Source organism: Triturus cristatus, chromosome 10, assembly GCF_964204655.1.
Source record: "Triturus cristatus chromosome 10, aTriCri1.1, whole genome shotgun sequence".
Taxonomy (NCBI): Eukaryota; Metazoa; Chordata; class Amphibia; order Caudata; family Salamandridae; genus Triturus; species Triturus cristatus.
Window position 1 is genome coordinate 310,483,321 of NC_140593.1, and position 24,727 is coordinate 310,508,047.

At 42.9% G+C, this 24,727-nt stretch overlaps 1 protein-coding gene across 3 annotated transcripts in view; it reads left to right on the forward strand.

The window, feature by feature from the left end:
• RUNDC3B (RUN domain containing 3B) overlaps positions 1–24,727 on the forward strand; it is an 876,147-nt gene that overhangs the window by 521,702 nt on the left and 329,718 nt on the right. For all 3 annotated transcript variants that reach the window (XM_085631311.1, XM_085631313.1, XM_085631312.1), the window contains exon 8: positions 4,117–4,274. In XM_085631311.1, the coding sequence (XP_085487437.1) occupies positions 4,117–4,274 (158 nt within the window). The remainder of the gene's footprint in view (positions 1–4,116; positions 4,275–24,727) is intronic.

A 24,727-nucleotide genomic window follows, 5' to 3' on the forward strand; every position in this document is an offset into this window, starting at 1 on the left:
GAAAATGCAAAATTTGTGAAAGTGGCATTTCCAAACCTGTGATTTAAAATCAGACTTCACCATAATTTAGAATTTTATATTCCAATTTCAGATACACCAAACATGAGATTACCTTATCCCGTTTGGAAATTGCACTTATGTAATGTAATAAGGTAACCCAAATGTGATCCTACCGGAGAGGTAGGCCTTATAGTAGTGAAAAATGAATTTGAGAGTTTTTCACTACCAGAAAATGTAAAACCTAAAAGTACATGTGAAACTGTTTACTTTCATAGCACACTGTCCTATGGACTACCTAGGGCCTACCTTAGAGGTGACTTAAATGTAGTAAAAGGGGGAGTAAAAGGCTTGGCAAGGGGGTTTAAACACCAAGTTGACATGGCAGTTTAAAACAACATTCTGGCTCCAATGACCGGCCTGGGACATGTTTTACGGGCTACTTAAGTGGGTGACACAATAGGTGCTGCAGGCCCACTAGCAGCATTTAATTTATAGGCCCTGGGCATATGGTATACCACTCTACAAAGCACTTGTATGTAAATTAAATATGCCAATAAGGATTAATCCAATGTAACAATATTTAATGGGGTTGAGCGCAAGCAGTTTAGCACTGGTTGCTAGGATCTCTTTCCAGAAGATACCTTTGTGGGAAAACAGACCATTTATAAGTTTAATCAAGGAGTCCGGTTTAGCCAGGAATGAAGATTCCATACCCAAGCCTTTGAAAAAGATGAAGTGCTGACTCTTTTGAAGTTTAATCTGGACCCAGCACAGGTAGGTAAAGACTGAAGAATCCATCAAAACAGAAAACCTCAACTCCCTCCTGCTTCACGAGATAAAAAGAGAGGTGTTATTCATCTCCACATGGGCAGGTCTCACGTTAATTAGATCTCCACCCACTGATTGAATCTCAAGGGCTTGGATGTATTTATCTGTATATTCACTAGCGGAGTCCTTCTACCATGAATGTAGTTTATTTCTGGAAAAATGTTTCGCCTTTACTGATGAGATCATTTTTTCTAGGTTTAGTTCTTCGAAGCCAAACTTTCTGTCCTTGAAAATTTCAAAGTAGTTGGCACTTGAACAATTATAAAATATTTCTGTAATGTCGATCACTGAGACATATATCAGGAAATGCAATTTTAACACTTGCATCATTCACATCTGTTATTGGATACTTGCAATGTTGCTTTAAAAAAAGAAATGTATATATTTGAGGATTTCATGCAATAACTGACTTAGAAGTTGAATATAATGCATATTAGTATTTTCCATTTTATGTTTTAGCTTCTGAAATGGTGGCTGTACCTTTACAGTTTGTTTACACCAAAAACAATACCTTTAGTTGAAAGAAATGAACCTATGCCTTTACTTAAAAACATTCTGTCTAGTTTAAATAAAGGGTAGACTTTGGAGATTTACTAGGTTCAACCTTGCATTAAAATACAATCCGTTCTGACAATTAGTGGTATTTCTGAATCGAGTTCCAAAGGTGGGCTTTGTTTGTGCACATTCAAACAACTCCTGTTCATACATATTTTTTGAATTTATAAAAACACTATATATGTATTGATTTTTCCGCTCTTAGTATCACCTAATTCTACTGCTAAATTTGGCTTAAAATATAAAAGTATGTATACTCTCAGCTTTATGTATTTGTAAAAATGTTTCATCAAATAGAAAAGTAAATATAAAATAGTGCATTAATTCAGCGAGGATACATTTTATGTAGGAAGTTAAGATCGTAGGTAAATAAACAATTTTTCATTATATGTGTACTAGTACAATTCTGGCATTTATTAGTTTCTGACATATAAGCTATCATTTGTCAATAATTCCCTTTGGGTGTCTTATCACTGTGGGAGCTCCGAGACTAGAGGGACACTGAGCTCTAAGCAGCCTTCCAGCTTTTTGATGCCACAAATTTGTACATTTTCGGGAACAATGGGCCCGAAGGCAATAAATAGAAAAGAATGCTCTGGAGACAAGAATAATGTCCAGGAGTAATCAAAATGGATATGTAGTACACTTTTAATCCAACACCTATATGTATGGAAGATCAACTCCACTGGGGTAATCTTCAATGGGTGTTAAAAACATGAAAACAAACCGGCATGAGACATTAAATGATCATCAGTTATATCCACAATGGGGTTCACTTATTCACATCAAGGCAAGGAAAAACACTTCTGCACCCAGAAATCGTATATACATATTTAGGGGGGTGTCAGATGTTGAAGGTCGATGACTTTTAGATCTGTGATTACTGCAGGACCATCATCAGGACTTCACAAGTCCATGCCTGAATACATTTATTAGTGTGATAAGAATACATGTCTTATCTGGCATCTTTAGTATGGTTAAGAACACATGTAAAGGAAATTTGGGAAGACAAAAGGAGAAATAGAAAAAGCAGAATTCAGGCATTTGAACCACTCTTATCAAGAGATTGTACTAAAGTAAAGTGTGGTATACGTAATAAACATGCCTATAATGGTGCATTTGCCTTATTGGCATTGAAAAAGCCAAGTAATCTCCCTCAAACCAGATGAGAGGGAGACTAGACCGTGTCCTAGGCATACAGAAATTGGTATCCCATCATGTAACGTGTGTAGAGCGTCTGGTAATAACATGCAGTAAGAAAAATTACCCACGTACCTATCATAGCATCAGAAAGACACTTGGTCCCTATCGATCCTTGGGTTCCCTTGCACCTATTTACAAGTCTTAATGGGCAATGTCAGTTTCTTCTGACTGATATTCACCCAATGGCCCTCTTTCAAAATGTTATCAGTCACAATGAAGACTTTCCTTAGGATCTTGTAGCAACATTCAATAAGACTACTGAATCATCTGTGAATAAACAAATTTCAAGGATATGCCCTCTGTAACAAATATTCCAATTTATTACCAACGCTAAAACGTTTGACCAGCTGTTCTATTAGGAATGAAAATGGTGGAGGGGAGAGATGACTCTCCTGCCTTGAAATTCTTGGAGAAAATGATTTTTTTAAATTTATTTCTATTAAGGTTTGTGCTTGGTTATTTGTTTTGTGCAAAGAAGTGCCAGAGCACTCAAGGGTTCTAGATGTGTCCTTAAAAAAAGTACTAAAACCAGCGTAAACGAGAATCTAAAAACATCTTACTCCTAAAAATAATTGTACTCCGAGCGACATATTCAACAATGTTTTGTAACTATTTGCTGTTAAAAATAGATAATAACTGGCATTAAACTAACCAAACAAATGACGTGGCAAGCCACTGGTTTCGGGTACCTGATAGCCTAAAGGAATGTAACGAAAGACCGAAATCTTTGAGTTTAGAAAAATGAAATACACATTATACAAGTTGCATACAACCTCCTATAGGATACAATAATGAAGTGGTGGACATATATTCTGTATAGAACCCTCGGAGATGGATCTATTTTCTTAGAACAGAGCAGTAATGCAAGCATTGTTTAAGGAGCCGGAGCACAGTACCGCTTAGAAGGATTTAGAAAAAAAAGTTTCTGAAGGGAAAAAAAAGCTAATTAAGAAAAAAGGATTTCTTGCGTTTGTGATTGTTAACTTATTTTGAGATACCAGGAATGTTCCATAACTCCGGTCCGTGAATAAGCTGCAGAGTGAACTGCCTTCGCCCGAGCAGCACAGCAATCCACCCGCGATTCCAACTGCCATCTCTTCTGTAGCCATCCGGGCAACGGCAGTTCAGCCTGGTCCAGACTTGGACTCCCTTCAGGCATAACATTTCTCAGATGTTCTTTCGGGAACTGTCCTGCATATCAAACAGAGCAGGATTATTGTTTCAATATCTGACACTGCAGATCATGACCCTCGGTCACTACAGACTGGGGGGAGGGGACATATAAAAAGTGAGGAAAAGAAGTGACCGTGCAGAAGGCTGGCAGAACCTGCATGCCACTGGAAGTGCCAAGAGACCCCGTGAGGGTGTGGGTGCACCTTACAAAATACCATCGTATGATAATTGTTATCCTTTTATTATCTAGTACGTGTAGATTCAGAAACGACTGCCTTGTAAACTTCCCGCGAATTTGTATGAGCTTGTTGGTACTTGCTTCATTTTGTTTGAAGATGCATATTGTTCCCTTTTAAGGGTTATCTTGAGGAGCTGGTGCGGCTTAGAGAAGCTCAGCTGTCTGAGTCTGTCTCGCAGAACAAACGCCTCCACAGAAGGATTGAAGAGACGGACCTGACCCACAAAATGGAAAAGGAGCAGCTGGAATACATCATCGTGGAGCTGCAGGGCCAGCTGTGAGTGCAATGACCCATTTCGGTTTCCGTATTTAGTTTTTCTAATGAAGGTATTGTGTTTAAATATGAATGAAACATTGCAGGAGTCCATTTTGAAAGTTATACATAGTTATTGTATATGGGTCTAATGTCAAATGCCACAAAGCACTGAAAGAGTAGTCCCTTAACAGTACTAGCTGATGTAGATGATCCCTGAATGACTTTCCTGTTCGAAATGAGGGACCGCAAGAAAACCAGAAAAGTGGCAGGCAAGCCAAGCCTAGAATAGGAGGAACAACTAGAGGTATGAGATATAGATATATGGCTATATAGATGTATCCTTTACTGGACTGTTCGTTCTAAGCTAGGGGGTGATCAGATCAGATAAATTTTGGACAAATCGAAGGAGGACTCAAATTTTTCATCCACGGAACGGCGCAGAATGACCGCTCTCATCAACACAGGTTCACAGAAGATGTATTAAGAAAATAAATACAATGTAATTTTTACAGCCAACATCATACCTATTCATTTTATTGCTTACTTATAACATCTGCTAACTAGCTCAGCTTTAAAATACCCCCCAAAAATGCCTCTCTATTTTCAGTCGAACCCCTCTAAAAACCGGGACATGAGCCAAATCTGCCGGGACAGCTAGTGAAAAACCGGGACTGGACGGGCAAATCTGGGACGACTAGTCGCCCTATTATAAGCATCACATATAGAACAATTAGATGATCCTAAGATTAAGTAAAAATATATATGAATTATTTTACCAAGCAAATGCCTCAACACTTCCAACAGGAGGAAATTTGTTAGAAAATCCTTCAGAGTGGATTCGGAAAATTACATTTGTGCAGGAAGGATAAACAAATGAAAAGGAGCTGCTTACCATCTATTTGGGGACAAATAACGCCAAATATTTAAACTTGAAAGAAGTATGAGGAGGCAGTGTTTCATTTGACAACTTATGATAGTCTGTCACATTGTGGCGCTGTTTAATTTAGAGAAGAGCGCCACAATCGTTGTTTATTAATTAAATATGTTTAACAAGCATTTGCAATGCAATCGGTCTCACCTTTGGGACCTTAGAAGTATTTAGCCATGCAACACAATTGTTCTTTAACATGGGGGATTGTTAACATGGGGGCTTTGACATTAATCAGCACATTATCACACTATACATTATCGAACATTACTGCAGCGTAGCATCGCTCACATTTTCAGCACAATGAGATCCCCAGCACACAGTAATCACCACAACACAGGGAAGACCCAATGACTTCCGGTGATTATTATAGAGCAAGCTGCCTCCTTAACACATCCCACCTGCACAGATTCAAGGCTATTACAGTGTTGCTCTGGTCTTCTGTGGAGCAATCTTTATCAAGACTGTTGCCACCACTGAGAAATGTGTTTCTGTGCTTGGCTAATTCTGTATTCCAAAACATAATCCACTGCCCCCAAGTCATTCCCCTTCCAAATATCACTGCCATCTCCTGACATAGGATGCAGCCTCCAGTGCCTCTACACATGCACACTACTGTTACAGACATATCAAAAGTAATAACCAAAGGAAATGATGGACGGAGTGTTGAACATTGCAAGCACTCACCCCCAGTCAACTGATCTGGGTTTAATCCATCACCGTTCTTTAGCCCACTCTGCCACCCCTGGACCGGAAACAAGCTTCCTAGGACCGGTTTCTGGCATTTCAGCCGTCTTCAGCCAGGCTTGCTTGAATCCAGTGGCAAAGTGAGCAAGGGACTCACGTCTGAGCATACCCTGCCAACTTATGGCGAACAAAGCAAACACCAAAGGAAATGATGGACGGAGTGTTGAACATTGCAAGCACTCACCCCCAGTCAACTGATCTGGGTTTAATCCATCACCGTTCTTTAGCCCACTCTGCCACCCCAGTTCAGACATGGCCATATGCAAATCAGTCTGACCCTGTGCCTCATAGGAACAGTCCAGCCCGAACTGCCAAGCCATGCCTTCCCTGGACCGGAAACAAGCTTCCTAGGACCGGTTTCTGGCATTTCAGCCGTCTTCAGCCAGGCTTGCTTGAATCCAGTGGCAAAGTGAGCAAGGGACTCGCGTCTGAGCATACCCTGCCAACTTATGGCGAACAAAGCGGTACAAAAGGGGGTGGTGATGGACGGAGCGTCAGAACCAATAAAACACTCACACCCAGTCAACAGATCTGAGTTTGATCCATCACCGTTCTTTAGCCCACTCTGCCACCCCAGTTCAGACATGGCCATATGCAAATCAGTCTGACCCTGTGCCTCATGGGAACAGTCCAACCCGAACTGCCAAGCCATGCCTTCCCTGGACCGGAAACAAGCTTCCTAGGACCGGTTTCTGGCATTTCAGCTGTCTTCAGCCAGGCTTGCTTGAATCCAGTGACAAAGTGAGCAAGGGACTCACGTCTGAGCATACCCTGCCAACTTATGGCGAACATCAAAAGTAATGCCTTGGTTGTGGTACAGCCCCTCCAAGGGAGCTCAGTACAGCTCACTAATGGCAAGTATCACACGACTAGAAGTCTCTCATTATACTGTAAATGCTTCGTTGCTATGGTATAGCGAGCCTGGTGAGGGCAATAAAGGAACCAAAAATACCCAGAAAAGTGAGATACAAGACCCGGCTGGCCATTTGGGATGATAAACAACAATTTTATTTGAAATCTGAAACCCTGGACATTCACAATGAGGATTCCTTGAAATGCTGTATGCACCTAACTTCTTATTTTCGTAGCACTGCCATCAAGAGATTGAAAAATATTAATATTTGTAAGGTTTGGGATCTTCTGGATAAGAATAGAATTAAAATCTGAGGTAGAGAGAAGCTCAAGAAATCCCTAGTATGGTGTATTTTAGCTTCGCCTACAGGCAAATGGTCTCTGCTCTTAATAGTCTGTGTCTATCTGCTATATATCAAGCAACTGAATTCTGGACGTGCAATAATGCACTTTAATATTATTTTGATCAATTGAGTTTTTTAAATAATTTTATATCCACTGGCTGTTTTACAAAGATTTATAAAACCATAATGGTGAATGAGTGAATGGTTGTAATTACATTTTACAAGATTGTGGGACACTTCTTAGAACAAGATTATGCACTTTCTATTGCATCTTCACTGTAGAGAACATAAACACGTTATTATCTGGTGAGAGTATATGGCTTGTCTCATATAGTTCTGGCTATGCACTTAAGCAGAAAGGTTGCATCCTGTGAATTGTGCTTTACTTGTCTTTGCTGGTGATTTTGTATGCAGTGGTTGCTCTATACTGATGAAGACAATAATATTTGTGTGTGAATGATTGAATCAAACAAGGTAAGACTATAGAGCACTCTTCGGAATAGATTATGCACTTTTTTCTATTGTACTTGCACTTTAGAGAAGAAAAACCTTTTATGTGTTTGGAATGTATGCGATCTCTTAGATAGTTTTGAACATACGTGTATATATAGCACTTGCTTTTACTTGTTTATTTAGCACTGCATAATGTTAGATTTGAATTACTATCTGAAATGTATGACATGGAAAATACTGTTGGTGTATCCCAAGCATATCAAAAACAAAAGAAGAAAAACACTAAGAGCAGCCTCACATCTTTGCACTATACATACTCATTATACACTGTAAGACGTACATTTTGGAGCACAATGTTTCTACACCATGAAACAGCGTCACTACGCGAACAACTTTACACATTGGTTGAGAACCTCTCAAAAGGGCACAGTCTTGATCTAATGTCCTATGTGATTTTATGTTATGATTAGGCCCCTGTGTGATTTATTTACTGTGATCAAATCGTTATGATAAATGAAAACCTGAAAAAGCCTACCTTTTTAGTCACAGCTGTCACGTAGAGACCTCAAGTCTAATTCTTTGCGAATGAGACTCAAACATTTGGAGGTTGGGTTGAGCTCTCACAACAAGCAAAATGGAAGGGCTAGAGCCTGACCTCTAAATGGGACTATTCAAATCTTTGGTGTCTGAATAATAGCAGCTTCTGCATGAAACCATGACGCTCTGCCTCTATACGGGTAGTCCTCATACAAACTGATTCCGTTGACGGAAATGGGGTCCTTTTGGACACATCAGAGAGCTGGCTTACTACTTTGCAAGTCATGCGTTTTTTAAATTATTTATAATTGTATATTTTAATAATGTAACAGTGGGTGACAGCGTTTTCTCTGACGTTAATAAATACAGTAATTATATCTCACTCCCCTGTGAGGTATAAAAACTAGAGAGCTCTGCAATTACGATACAAGGCCACGAACTAGTAGGTACTGCAGGGTGCTCGTGTGCTCTCCATCGGCATTGCGCTCCTGCACGACTGATGCATCCTTGCTGCGTCTTCTCACCCTCGTCAGGTAGAGGTCCCTGAAGTGTCGCATGCTGCTGAGGAGAGCGGTCTCCATTCGGCTCCCCTCGCTAGGGTGGTCCTCATTCCCTGCCATTGGCAGCCCGCGATCTGTCGGCAGGCTAGCAAGATACTTAAGTGGGTCAACAGTGCCCGGGGTTAAACTTTTACAAATGGGCCAGTGTTCTGATAATGTGTTTGGATATACCAGGAAGCGCAGGTTGTAGTGGGCAGAATCATCACTAGCACCGGCCTTGTGTTGACACGACACTTTACAACATGAAAGAAACAGGAAATATTCTCATCTCCTGATTCAGCTGCCACGTTTGCAGGCATTACATCTTTAAGTAGTTCAGGGCGGAAGTTCATCGGCATACGACCTGCGCGAACTGGGGGGCGAGTATCAATTGACAGTGACAACGGCCGTCTCAGTAGGAATATTTACTTTGCATCTGTAGGAATACCGTTGAAAGTAACAATATAAACATTTATTTCCAGAGATAAACTGTAAATTATTAATGGTTACTGTATCTTTTAAAATACTGCAATAATGTAGCAGGTGACTACAGTCAAATTAATTGAAGTTTACTTACCTTGTGATTTCTATATCAATTTAAAACAACCTACTTTTCTTTTAGCTCTTATGTCTATGTTTGATACATTAGCCTTTATTACTGAGATTACAGATAAACAGTTCCAAGATGGCTGACAAGAAGAGCACAATCAGAGGAGGTGTTTATAGAAAATTCTTAATCTACCGGTAGTCATAGAGATCGCATAAACCAAACAAACAAGCATTTGTAATGCAATAGGACTCCCATTTACGCAAGACCTATTGCATTGGAAACGGGAGTGTGGGCATGCGAGAAGGCACAAACGGGAGTGCAGTGGGACGCCTGGGGGGAGAAGTCAGGACTGTGGGGGGGCCACAAGCAGAAAATAGTGTTTGAAGTAAAGGGGCCAGTAGCCATGGAAGGATACTAATGACGACATGGTCGTCATGAGGAGGGACTAACAGGCCTACAACCAACCGGAAGGCAGCATTTAGGACCTAACCCAATAAAAAAGATGGGCAGAGAGTGGGCAGAGCTTCCACGCCATACTGAATACTGCATGCCTCGCAAAGCGAGCAGTGTATGCGCGCTGCCGCTATAGGCTCGCCCTAAAAAGGGCTAACTCTTGCCTCCCAAGTCATTCTTTTAGCTTTGAGTGCCTAGAATAGTACGAATTGTCACACTTGTAGGAGTGTGATGGTTTGAAGTTGTGTTGGTACTGCTTATTGACAGAGCTGGCAGGGGCAATGGAAGGTACAAGATGCAGTGGCTTCTTGACGTGGGCCCTGGCACGTATTTTCTTACAAATTAAGCACTGTATGAGGGTGAATAACTAGATGCAAAGAGACCGCAAGAAAGTATTACTGGTTAAGAATAGACAAATTGGAGGGTAATGAAACATGGATGAACTTAAACACAAGACAAGAAAATGGAAACCTGGGCAGACATGAGACAGGGTTTAGTATAAAGCAGGTATAGTGAGCTAGGTGAGGATGTATAGAAATTAAATAGAAAGAGAGCTGCAGCCCTGAAGAATGACTCAAGGTGGCAGGCCTGACGATATTAATAATCTCTATCACAGGTGCGCATGATGAAACCGGTGCGCCTCCCTTGCCATTTGCATTAAGGTGACATCCAACTATCAAGCTGCATTTTATCTGATAGGAATTTGTTGGGTCCTTCTTTCACAGTGTATACTTAAGTAATTCAGATTTAGAGGGCTTGATATTTCCAAGAGGTGTAGGGTGGCATACTGAGGTCCACCAATTTATGCAGATAAATGTATTTGTGGTCTCCCAGTATGTGCTAAACGTCGACACGCCCACTCTCAACATGGTATTCATGTGCTCAGAAGCACTTTTAAACTGTTAAACTATAGTCGCTCTCTTGCAATTGGGTTAAGATGATTGTTTTTCCTCACAAAACGGTGATTTAAAATGTGGTATGGTAAATATGTTCACATGTGGCTTCTCTGAAGTGGCTGTGGGGCTGCATGTTGCCCTATACAGGAGTAATGCAACCCACATAATGTAACACATAAGGCTGCACGTTAACACAGTGAATTAACATGGTTAAAATTGCTTTTTATATTATTGAAAAGTTAGCAATGGCTTGTAATTCAGTCTTCCTTTGTGAAGGCAGCAGGTAAGACACTCTAGAAATACTCTGCATATTTTCTGAAATTTTTTAATCTTTCCTCCTTCTGAGATACCTTTAATCTCCTTTTCTCAGGATAACTCCATAGCAGATCTAATACATTAATCGTATCCCCCTTCCAAGTTTATATATAAAGATGGCATTTTCATAATGAATCTGTAGATTTTATCAGGTCATTACCGTAATGCAGGTGGTCAGCACTTACCATGTAACGTCCACCTATTCCTTCCTTAAATAAAAAATTTGCATTCAATTGTTCAAGTGGCTGTGGAGAGGTTTCTCTAAGTAGTTGGCAGTATCTTTAGGGTTAATCATGATATTGATTTCGAGCAATAAGGAATCGATATGTTCATGTTGCAAAACTCCATCTTCCTAGTGTCTGCTTAGATTTTTTTATTTATTTAGAACTTTTGAGTCATGCCCCAGCCGCAGGCCCATGCGCTTTGTTGTGCGTGTGCATTCCCCCCCCCACCCCACTCCCCCATTGCAGGTCTTGCTTATGAACGCATGCTTGAAACTAGGCTAGCACTTGGAGATATGTGTCGGAATTCCTTTTTTTTTTTTTTTTTTTTTACTGATTTACAATTTAACGTTCTGTATGCCCACACACAAATCACCAGCCCCTGCTTTCAGTTGCTATGTAGGGGCAGAGGAGTAATGGGGCAGTAGGAAACATTGCACTCTTCCCCCCCCCCCCTCCACCTTGTGATTCACCTTGGGCTTGTCAGCCACCCCCTCATCTTCCTGACCCAAAATCTAGTAAAGAAGACCTGGAAAATATGCACCACCTGCACTGTTGTCATTGTTAAGCCTAGTCTCTCCTCTAGTATACAAAAATGAATACCCGGCCATCTCACCACCCATCCCCACTGTCCTCTGCATATACAATCACCTCAAGTTCAAAGCAAATGCCTACCCTCATGCCATAATATCCCACCCCCCTGATGCCACAATATCCCATCACCCTCTATGCCTTCCCCATCACCCCATGCCCAAAGCAGCACACTCCACTCTGCTTCACACTGAGAGCGGGGCTCCACCACCACGTTTACAGTGGGTCTGGTAGAGCTGCTCATCAGTGCAACTTGTTTCTGTCAGAATGGGTCAGGAGATCTGTGGCTAATGGTGAATGTGGGGGTTGGTACAGGCAATGCGTTACTCATAGTCTCTCACCGCCCAATGGCCTTTGAAGGCATGCTAGAGGGGGGTGAAGGTGAATTAGACCACCAGCTGCCATTCCACTGCCTCACTTAGCTAGGACATTGTCAAAGAAGATGCCAATTGAAAATGGGTTGGACAACAATTAAGAAAATTCAGGATTCCGTTGACCCTAACAATAGGAATGTGATGGAACCACCTGGAATCAACACCACCTCCTCCATGGCCACCCTCTCCTGCCTGAGCAATGAACAGTTCTTGTAACTTCTTAAAGTTAAATCAGGCTTCCCAAATTACATCTGTCCCCCTCACATACAAAAAGGCATTTGCTCAGTATTTTCAGCAAATAACCTCTCCCTGCTGAACCTATCCCTTAGTCGAGGGACAGTCCCACTAGCATTCAAAGAAGCGGTAATCATTCCCCTCCAGAAAAAACAAGGGGTTGACCCGTGGACGTTGGATAACTATAGGCCAATTTCGCTTCTGCCACTGCTAGCCAAGGTATTAGAGGCACACGTAGCTAAACTTTTTAGCGCCTTCATAGAAGACACCAAATTCTTAGACCCTCCTCAGGCAGGCTTCCGCTCTTCCCATTCTACCGAATCTGTCATTCTATCCGTCATGGATGATTAAAAAGAAAAGGCCGATGTCGACTGCACTCTAGCCCTGATCCACCTGGATTTGTTAGTGACGTTTGATACCGTTAATCACGCAATATTGATGGAACGTCTTGCCGCAGCAGGTCTCAGAGGAGCAGCCCTAAAGTGGTTTCAATACTTCTTAGCAAATCAAAGACAATCAGTGTGGCTATCGCCTTATAAATCAGACACTTGCAACCTCAATTGTGGAGTTCCGCAGGGTTCTTCACTGTCGCCGCACCTCTTCAATGTATATATCCGACCCCTCATAACAACGCTCCGTCAGATGGGGGTACAGATATATAACTATGCGGATGATATGCAGCTGATTTTCTCGATACATGACTCCATACAATCCAAGCAGTTCCTCAAGAACACCATGCTTCTTATCAGGAACTGGATGAACAAAAATCAGCTAAAACTTAATTAGGATAAAACCGAAATCATTATCCCTAACAAACTTCCGCATTGGACCCCTAATCATTGGCCCGAAGAAATGGGATCGGCACCTGCCCCTAAGACCTCGATTAAGAGCCTAGGTATTCATATGGACTCAGAACTGACTTTGAACTCGCAGATCGGGGCAGTCACCTCTGCTTGCTTCTTCCAACTCACGAAACTGCGTAAAATTAGAAGGTTTTTCAGCAGGGAAGACCGCATCCAAATCATCATCGCCTCGATCCTATCCAAAATTGATTAGGCAAATGCAATATACCTAGGCCTCCAGCGTAATCCGATACACCACATACAGATGATACAAAACCAGGCAGCAAGAATCATATAGCAACAAGGCAGATGCTGCCATATTAAACCGCCTCTGAGGGAACTGCATTGGCTCCCTGTGGAGCAGCGCTCCATGTTTAAAATAGGCTGTATCCTGTTCAAAGCCATTCATGGTACTGGCCCTGAGTTAATTTCCTCTCAAATTCACAGATACTATCCTACGTGCATGTTAATATCCATGCACAAGAATCTATTGGTAGTTCCGGGTCCAAAGTTCTGGAGCTCCCTGACCTTGTCAGTGAGATTAGAAACTGACCATCTGTGTTTCGGGACAAAGCTGAAGACCTGGCTTTTTTTGCAAGCTTACAATTAGACCCGACCTTCTAGCGCGTTGTCTCCAAGGATGAAATAAGGTATCTCCCAGCACCAAGAAACCTGTTGGTGAACGAGCTCTCTACAAATTCTCATTAACATAACCAGGGTGTGCCTTGCTCCCCTTGCTCTTCTTTGTTCACAACCGACTTACCAGTTATATTAAAGAAGGTACTGGGCACCAGTCCTAATTTTGACGGGAGACACATTTCTTGCCTACACTATGCATACGAATTGGTAATTTTAGATCGAGCAGAGAGGTCTGCAGAAGAAGCTGAATGTGATCAATGAATATTGTAGTCAGAACAAACTTAGACAAAAGCAAGGTCTTGAGCTTTGGTAAGGAAAGGAAGAAATTCAGTTGGTTTCTGGGCTCCACTAAGTTGGAATTAGTGAATGAGTGTAAATATTTAGGTATTTGGAAAGATCTCTAAAATGAGAAACATCTGAATGCATTAACCCCTTCAGTGCCCGCCCCTTTCCCCGCCCTGTGCCGGCCGTTGCATTAGCGGGCGGGGTTTGTGACGAGCTGGTCTCGTCATGGGCACAGCGCAACCGCGGCCCATGACGAGACCAGCTCGTCACGGGCATTGAAGAGGTTAAGAATACAAGCACAGGCCTCAGTTAGCGGGTTGAAAAAATGTAATAGGAAATATGGAGAAACTTCAGATAGACCTGTCTTGAAAGCATACATGGCCATGATACTGCCTCAGTTCCAACATGGAGCTGAAATATTGTATATGAGTGGCAAAAGAGGGTGGGATATTGAAGAGGGAAAATGTATTAAAAATGTACTATCCCTACATTGATCTATGATTCAGGCGGTAAGAATAGAAACGGGCATGGTATGTTGAGATGTTCTGTCACATATCGCATTAAGATTTTGGTAACACCTGGGAAATGGGGAGGAGCAAAAAATAGCAGAATAGTGCAAAAGGGAAACTTTGCAGAGTGATCCGACATGCGCATCAGGAAAATGTTAGATACAGTATGTAGGGAACTGGGAATTAAACTGAACCCTCAGGACTTACAAATTAATGTTGTAAGACGAGAATTGAAGATACTAGGGAAAGAAATGTCTCGATCAGGATTGCCAGTACCTGGAGGGGAAAAAAGTCTGAGTTTTATGATTAAATCATGGAAATCTGATAAACCGTTCCCATACATAGATCTACTACCCAATCGCTACCTTAGAAATGAAGTTTCGAGATAACAAATAGGAATCAATCCTTGTTATAATTGAATGACGGGATAAACGAGATTATGATGGATCCCGAAGGAAAATGCACCTGCAACTTGGGCACAAAATGCCATATTTTGCACATATTGGATTGTCTCAAGGTCCTTGATGCACGGATATTGTTTTTATGACCAATGTTTTTAAAATATGGTATTAAGAACCGTGCACAGGCAGCAAAATTGTTAACGTAAATTAACTATTTGGACATAGCATGTGCACTTGGGAGATTTATGCTTAAAGTTAAAGTTTTGTGTGTTCATAAATTTGGGATTTTATTAATTAAATTTTAGGATAATGGGAATTAGATTAGAAAATTAAATAACTATTTATTATGGTATTGTAATTTTATTGTGTAGAAATGATATTGTATTATGGAAACATGGAAATGTTTTTATTTATTTTATTTTTTGTTTTGTTTTTGTTTCAGGACCGAAGGTCTAAATAAACATTACTTTTTACTTGACACTGCCTCACTCTGGTCTCTGGAGACCCAGGCGAGGTAGGGGAGCAAAGGGGAAGCAACATAATAACATTACTAAACAACTTTTATTTCCACCCCTTGCTACTTCATAGCAGTGTATAAGCAGATTTTGTATGCACTTATTCATGCTAATGGTTCTCAATGAGAGCCATATATAGCAATATATAAAGCAATTGTAAGAGTACAGATCCCACTGCCCTGTTTCATTAGCCCACATATGAAGCATAAAATAAAATATTCATTTTGCAGTAATCTAAACAAAATACCATACATCTCCCAACTCTGTGGGATAAGTAGCACCTTCATGCTGGCCATGTCTGTGAGTGATCAAACACAAAGTAACTCCTAATTTAGATCAGATCTTTGGTGGTTGAGAATATTTTCAAATCTGAACATCATACTCAACTTGGCATGAAAATCCAAATTCTGTGAAAGAATTGAATAGGCTGTTTTGTTTCGTGCAGTTGAGAAACACAGATGTTTTCTTATGTGAAGTCAGATGAAGTAGATGACATTATGACCACTTGGAGAGAAGCCCTCTACTCATCTGTAAATGGCAGAGCCCACAAGCTGCCAAGTCAAGGTTGTTAAAGGAGTGAGAAAGCAAGTGAATGGGTAGGAAGGGATAGGGTGTTGCAAATTTGCCATTTTAAAATCTAATTTTCTCTTGTGTCTCGCTGCCCTCTTTCAATAGATGGTCCATCCTGAAAAAGGTGCTGTAAAATAGATGGAATGTGGAATGGGAAGACAATGGGTACTTTTAGAGTCTTGGGCATAGGTTATGCCCTTTTGGCAAATGAATAACCACATAAAAGAAACTCTGTTCAGCTTGCTCACTTGTCAGAATGATCCTCGAACCAGAAGGACACTCCACAGGCTGCTGCAGGAAGCTTGCCTACTGCTTGTTAGTTACATTATAAAAGGTGAAATTCCCTCTTACATGAATCTCTAATTCCAGGTATGTATCCAAAATTAACCTCAAATTATGTTCCTGAAAAGACTTACCGGAACATTTAGGACTACCTCTGTTGGGCACAGATGCTGCCTCTGGAGGGAACTTCAATCCTGAAGAAGGCTTCTATAAGTAGGGCTGGTGGGCCCCACCTTCCAACAGTCTCAAATAAAACGCTGTGCTATTTCACTAATAAGTAAGCCACTGGTCTAATGAATTATTCCAGACATCTGAGCAAGGAACTAATAAAACAATTGTAAAAATCTCTTAATCTGCTATACACAGCTTCACAACAGTAGATCTACTCAAATTTATTTATACAATTTCAGAACAAATCAATACAGTGAGAAACGTGTTGTGGAAACTATTTACGTTGAAACGTGGATGAGGCATGCAGTGTTGCACTGTTCCATCCTTTCAACGAAAGGAAAGAAAACCTGTAGATGATTAGGAGCTAGCAGCGGCACAAGAAGGAAATGGCGATGAGGTGCCAATCCCAGCCTTGACCCGGGTACCACTCTGGTGGATGCTGTATGGGCATGAGAGCCACCCCATCGTTGCGCATGTGCTCAGCTGCCTGACTACCAACTCATCTTGGCACAGGCACTCCGCTGCCTGACTGCCACCTTGTCACAGTGCAAGCACTCCGCTGCCTGACTGCCACCTTGTCACAGTGCAAGCACTCCGCTGCCTGACTACCACCTTATCGTGGCACAGGAACTCCATTGCCTACCACCTCATTGCCGAGCAGGCACTCCGTTGCCTGACTACCACCTCACTGCGGGGCAAGTACTCTGCTGCCTGAATACCACCTCATTGTGGCACAGGCCCTTAGCTGCCTGACTACCACCTCATTGCGGGCAGGCACTCTGGTGCCTGTTTAGAGCACTCTTTTAGTCTTCCCATTGACGCCTCAGTTCTTTAACAGGAAGATAGTCCTTACCATACTCGAAACATCTTTCAGTTCTATAATAAATAAAACCGACTTGAGCCATAAATATCTAAATATGGTCAAATAAAGAATCCTGTATAAAAATTTCTCTTAATACAGAGACCTGTGTCTTCATTATTCGGTGGTCACATGTTTGCAATTTAATTTAAAAAAAAAAACACACACACACGGGGCATTTACTCTTTATTTACTTGCATGTGGTTAGCAGAGATGAAATGGGTACCTGAATAGATAAGGGACAGTGTTTTTTCAGCAATTCTTTCTAGGCTGGGAGGCTAACCCAAGGTCTACATATGTACCAAGGCATTGAGGGATGCCAACGAACAATCTGTATCTTCGAAGCTAGAGCTAGACCACACACATTCCCTTTTGTTGCCAACCGTGTGCTTGTGCGCCACTTATGAGCACCCTCAGGTTAGTTAAGGTGTCATAGGGCAGTCTAGAGAGCCTGTTGGTTTGGGGGTGGTTTTCCTATGGAGTGTAGCATGTTCAGACATGATGTATGCATTCTTGCTTATGTGGCCCCAGATTCCCTACCCCACAAATCACTGAAGGCTATAACCAAAAGCTTTCCTGTGCTCGTGTCACCTAGAGGCATAGGGCGATTCAAAACCAGTAACAATGAAAACCCCAGGAAGGGGGCAGGGAGAGGCGAATATCGACTTTTCATAAATTGTCAGGAGAGTATGTATCCGCGAGTAAACCGGAGTTCCAGAGGCCACAACTGGCAGGCCAAAGGGATCTTGCTGCAAATCGCAGCTGCTATCGCTTTATTTGAGCGAGTGTTGACTGGGCTAACGGAGTGCACCTTGATATTCAATCTGAGTGTGTTGAACTGGTTCATACATCTACTGCACACTGTTTACTCTGTCTGCAGCTGCTCCACCTCTTTCTGGCTTCCTCTATTGTGTTGTCTATTCCTGCTATGCTGCAGTGTGTTCAAGGCCTCTGAAGCAGTGGCGTAACGGAACTTGAGGGGGTCCCCCTGCAAAGTACATTGAGGGCCCCCCCCCTGGCGGCCCGCCCCCCCACCTACCACTTTGCCCAACCACCCAGAAATCTAGTTTATTTTGATTTGAAACCTACAACATTTAAATAAAATGCCTCTTTATTGTCTTTCTCTATGTTCTAATGAGAACATGGGAAATACTCTTAACATACAAGCTATGCCATTTGTAACAATACTGTCAAAAGCAGATTATTTAACTGAGGCAGCAATCAGAACAATGCCAAGGAGCGATCATGTTGTCTCCGGAATTGCCTCTGGCTGAAGAATAACTATGGAGGGTCTGAAATAGAATTGACATTAATGGACAATACATTGAAACTTTGAAAGACAAACCCAAACCTGCAATTACATAAAAACTCGACTGACAATATACATGAGAAGTACACAAGATATAACTCAGTATCCTGCGAAAGTCAAGAGAAATAGACTGCTGAATTATCTGCATGCCACACACTAGCGACTGTCCAGTGTTGTGCATGATAACGTGAACTGAGGAAGCAATTTCAACTTTTACCATCATGTCTTTATTAGTAAGCACTGCAGAACAGGCAGGCAAACAAGGCTGAGGAAGAAAACTGTTTGGATGCTTCAGAACATTGATGCAGATTTTTGTTTTAATTTATCATTGCTGTAGTGTAAACAATGCTAAATAAACGATTTAAGGCACACGTATTACAGACAAGTGCAAGCAACACCATAAATAACACTGCATGTAGAATAAAAACCTATACAAACTGTAGTTGGTAAAGCAACAGGAAAAAGTCCAAATACTTTCAAAGTGCATAATAAAGCAATCACCAGTCCAGCAATATACAAAAATCAAGCATGTTTTGTAAAACAATCTACTTTATTCTTGCATTAAGGTGAAAATACTTTCAAAGTGCATGGTAAAAACAAGTCCAGCAGTATGCAAAAATGAAGCTAGGTTAGTCAAACAACTCCCCGTTTGGTGTGTGCATAAAGGCACATATATTTCAAAGCAACTGGTAAACAACAACTACAGCATCATACAATAATCAAACCAGTTTAAATTAACAATTCCCTTTTTGAAGGCCCAAATATTTCAAAGTGACTAGCAAAACAGTAACAAGTGCAGCAGGCAGCAGCATACAAAAATCAAACCACTTTAGTCAACCAATGCCTCTTGGTTTGTGCATGAAGTCGCAAATATTTCAAACTGACTGGTAAAGCAACAAGTACAGCAAGCACCAGCATACATAAATCAAACCTATTTATCTAATTCCCCTTTTGTTTGTGCATGAAGGTATAAATATTTCAAAGTGCCTGGTAAAGTAATATTAATTTAGCAACATAAACAAACCCGTCCAGTCAAACAATGCCCCTTTTATTTGTGTATAAAGGCGCAAATATTTCAACGTGAGTGGTAAAAATGAAAACAAGTTTAGCAGCATGACAAAGTATACCCCTTTAGTTTGTACATAAAGGCACAAATATTTAAGTGACCGGCAAAATAATAACCAGCTGAGAAGCAAAATAAAGCTGTTTACTCAAATGATGCCCCTTTTGTCTGTGCAAAATAAAGTGTCAAGAGGGTGCATATAGTCAGGTTAAACTGAATACATTTCTTCTTGCCTCTTTAAACGTACGCTCAGAATATTGAGGTAGCCTATATATAAGCGAACAATATTTAAAGTATGAAATACTGGCAGAATACCATATTACTTACTGCTTCCTCATGTGATTCAAAGGACCGATACATATAGAAAATCAGACTGAGTAGGAACAGTACTTGCAGGAGCCTGGTGAAATTAATTGCAGAGCTTGAAGGCTGGTACAGCAGAAAAAAAAGTTAAACTATTGTTATTCTGGCATTAATAGGGATCGACGGTGTAGGAAATAATGTGCTGATCCTGCAACAAACTTCCAGTCTTATAATTAGGGTTGCCAGCTCATTTTAATGCCCCATACAGGACAAAAATAAGCAGTCACCTAAAGCCGTATTTTCAGCAATTATCTGTGCATACTTCGAACAGCAAATATAAATAGCCAACACTTTTAATTGTGTTTTAGGGCTGCCTGAATGATTCATGACTGATAATTAAAGGGAACAAAGACAGAAAAGTCACATTACAAATGAACTCATACATTTTTATTTGTAACCTCATTTAGTGTCAAGACGAGGTCATTCAGTGTCTTTAAACACATGGCTGTATTTTTCTTTTTGCAACCCTACTTTATATTCATTCTTTTTCATGAAATGCCTTCTCGCACTACTGCAGTAAATGTAAATTTCAAATGTAAGGAATAAGCCCAGGGGGTACTGCCTGGAACCAGAAAAAACTAAGCCTCTGAATCCAGTTTACAAAGGTATGCAGAGGTGCATCACATAATGAGAAGTTGGTGTTGTGCATAAGATAAATATTGCATCCTGTGGATTCTGCGCTTAGCGCACTCCGTGCGTTCTTGTGCGCATTGAGATGGGTGCCCTGTGCTGCCCATTGGACGCCTTTCACCTCTTGGCAGTAACACTTACTGTGACATAGCCAATGGGGAGAGTGACGAGGCAAACGCCATATTGGCTGGCCTCAGGGTACTGTTGCCACAGACCACCTATCTGCGCTCACCAGCAGCAAATAAGGGCTGTTGAGGGTCAGCCACGGTGTCTAGGAATGCAGGTCAACACTATGCTACCACACGGTCAAAGGGCGTCTGATGTCCCTTTCACTATCCCTGGCATTTTTGGGCATTGACGTACATGCTTTCCGCTTTAAAACATTAACAGCATCACACAGCTTTCCTCTGATGACGCAGTTTCACCGATTTCGAGTGTGTGGCCTTCCTGCCCTACAGTTGCACCTCTGGCGTGTGCTGGGCCCAGACAGTGTCACAATCCGGCCAGGGGAGCTACTCTAGCTGAGGGTGCAGCAGGTGCAGTGTAGACTGGGTTGCTGCTGGTTCTGTCTGCTTGGTTTGCCAGATTCTCTGGTGCAAGGCGAAAGGAAGTCAAACCCCATGTCAGATAAATAGTATCAATCCAAATAATAAAGTGAAAGTGCTGGGCCTGCGAGCGGGGGCGGGAGAGCAAGCGCTCCTGCTTGTGAGAATCCGAGAAGGTCTTTGTGGGGAGGGAAAGGTCAGAGGCATCGGGCGCTCCTCTGCTGTTGCTCATCTTGGATGGGAGTAAACCATACTGTGTTGTGTGGTTAGGTTTGCCGTAATTTCTAGCTGACAAAATAGCAAATAGCAAATACAAGTTCAAAGCACTCAAAGTATTTTAAATTTGTGTACATTAATTACATCGGTGGTACTCATAGTACCGCCCGCGGGCCGCCAGCGGCCCGGCAGGCCTTCATTGGCGGCCCACGGACCTTACCTTGTCATTTCTAGACAGAGTGGAGATGCAGGGGCTGTAAGAAAGGGTGAAAAAAACAACAAAGCCTCATTAACAAGCAAATGGAAGACCTGTGAAGTACTCCGGTGCGGCTGTGTGCGCGTCTGAGAAGCTGTCTCAGCCCGGGCTGCCGCACACGACGGGGTAAGTGGGGGGGGGCTAGGGCTAGGGTTGTAGCCCTTTGAGCTCAATGGCCTGGATGTAAGCACATTCAGGATCTGGACAATTGCGCCTAGAGACAGATACAGAGACCGATACAGACAGATAGGGACAGAGACAAACTGATAGAGACAGAGAGGGAGAGAGAGAAAGGTAGAGGGAGGGGGTAGAGGGAGGTAAGGGAGGTAGAGAGAGAGGGAGGGAGAGGGGGTAGATGGAGGGGGAGGGACAGGGAGAGGGAGGTGGAGAGGGAGGGACAAAGGGAGGGAGGTAGAGAGAGGGAGGTAGGTAGATGGAGGGAGAGGGAGGGAGGGACGGAGAGGTGGAGGGACGGAGAGGGAGGGACCGTGGGAGAGGGAGGGACAGAAAGGGAGGGACAGAGGGAGGGACAGAAAGGGAGGGACAGAGGGAGGGACAGAAAGGGAGGGACAGAGGGAGAGGGAGGGACAGAGGGAGGGACAGAGGGAGAGGGCGGGACAGAGGGAGGGACGGAGGGACAGGGAGGGACGGAGGGAGAGGGAGGGACGGAGGGAGAGGGAGGGACGGAGGGAGAGGGAGAGGGAGAGGGAGGGACAGAGGGAGAGGGAGGGACAGAGGGAGGGACAGAGGGAGAGGGAGGGACAGAGGGAGAGGGAGGGAGAGGGAGGGACATAGAGGGAGAGGGAGGGACATAGAGGGAGGGATGGAGGGAGAGGGAGGGACAGAGGGACAGAGGGAGGGACAGAGAGGGACGGAGGGAGAGGGAGGGACAGAGAGGGACGGAGGGAGAGGGAGGGACAGAGAGGGACGGAGGGAGAGGGAGGGACAGAGAGGAAGAGGGAGGGACAGAGGTAGAGGAAGGTCGAGGGAGAGGGAGGGAGGTAGGTAGAGGGAGGGAGAGGGAGGGACAGAGGTAGAGGGAGTGAGAGGGAGGTAGAGGGAGAGAGGTAGAGGGAGAGAGGTGGAGGGAGAGGGAGGGAGAGGTAGAGTATGTGCTACTTCTGTGGACAATGTGCAGTCTTTAATTTTAAACGTTTGTGTGTTCTAGGAGCGAAGTTGAATGTTTTCAGATAAGAACCAATGACTTCACCCATTTCTTTTCTACCCCCTCCATTTCGAGTCCCTCACAATCAAATTAAATCCAATGGCAATATAAGACATGCCATTGTCTAAGTTATTGCTGTGTGCTTGATAGACTGTCTCACCAATATCTTGCCACTGTTTTTTTTTTACACAAGTGTCTTGCAGCGTTTTAAATAAACGTTCTTCCAGAGCTAATGCATCTTTTTTAAATAAGGTTGCTTGCACTTGCCTCTCCCGCTTTCTTTCCTCTATCTTCGTCACTCCTTTCTCTTTCTCCTTTCATTCTACTTGTTCACCCATCACCGGCCTCACCTCACTCCTCTCAATCTTATTCTCTGTCAGTCTCCACGTCTCTCCTTCCATATTTCCTTTCTTCGGATTTCTCTCACTGGCCGGTCTTTCCCCTCCCACTTACTTATATCTCAGCTTTTCCTTCTCTTTTTCTGTTGTGTCTCCCACGTTCTTCTCTTGCTCTTCACCGTTGCTTTGTATCGCACCACTCTCCATTCTGATCTCTCTTCCTTACGCAACAAACTATTTATTACCCGGTTTCATCTCTGCATCCCCCCACTCAATACCTCCGGCCCTCAAACCCCAGCTGCACCTCGAGGGCACAAACAATTGGAAGGCCGCTGACAAGTCTCTGCTGCTGCCAGCAATTCTATACCATGAGCTCATTCCCCAGCCTTCTATGTAGCCCCACTAGTGCGCCCCCCACTGCCCAGATGCGCCAGGATCCCGGAAGCTGTGGTATCAAAAAAGAGATCAGACATGCCATGCACCATCATGTGAGAGGAGTGATTGGGTCCCCACGTTCCGGCAGGAACATCAGCCTATAAATAACACCAGCCCTATGATGTTTACATTCATCCATACTGCATTTCTTATCCAACCGGCCCACTACCCTGAGCACTCCCTGCCCCGCATCTAGCTACGCACATTATGCCACTCGACAGCACCCTCACTGAGGTTCTGCCCTCTACACTCAGTTCACCTGCGGACCCCCCCAGATCATCTCATCTCCTACTCACTGCACGCCTACACCTCCCCACCCATCGCACCGTTTTACCTTAGAATCGTATCTCACTGATACACTGTTTTCTTTTTATTCCCGGCCGGACCCCACCATGATGGCCTCCCTCATTCCAAAAGAACGTCTCATCCGAATCCCCAACCTCAGAAAGTTGGTTATTGTCAAGAGCAAGGATGGATGTATCTGGTTATCGAGAGTAAGGCTTTAAGTGGTCAAAAGATTATCGAAGAACAAGGCTTTGATTAGTCTCAAGAGCCAACTCAGAGTATTTATAGAAGATACTAAAGGCGGAACTTTTTGTGGTTGCTTTATCATGAAGAACAGTGATCTGATGACCATTATCAAGACCAGAGATCGGGGCGAGTCTAGGCATGTTCAATAGCGGTGCTCTCGGTGAGTGTGAAAGTCAATAGGAGTAGGGTTCTTGTGATTATGCTGTTGTGAAGAATGAAGAATGGAGCTCAGAATGAGCCTTGCTATTCTCAGGGACCGGAATTTGTATCACTGAGGGTATGATCAGGAGCAGGGCTCTTAGTTGTAATAACAGCTACTAAGAGCACAGTGTTTAGACAGTCTGGTATTATCAACAGCAGAGCTCTGAGTGACTTGGCCGAAGTCACTGGGCCTCCAATACGAATGGAGTACAGAGTAAATCTAGGTGTCGTCCAGAACAGGCCATTGCTGAATGAGGGAACACTTACTAAGAGAGAGAAGCTTGGTTGTGGGAGTTAAATGCAGAGCTCCCGATG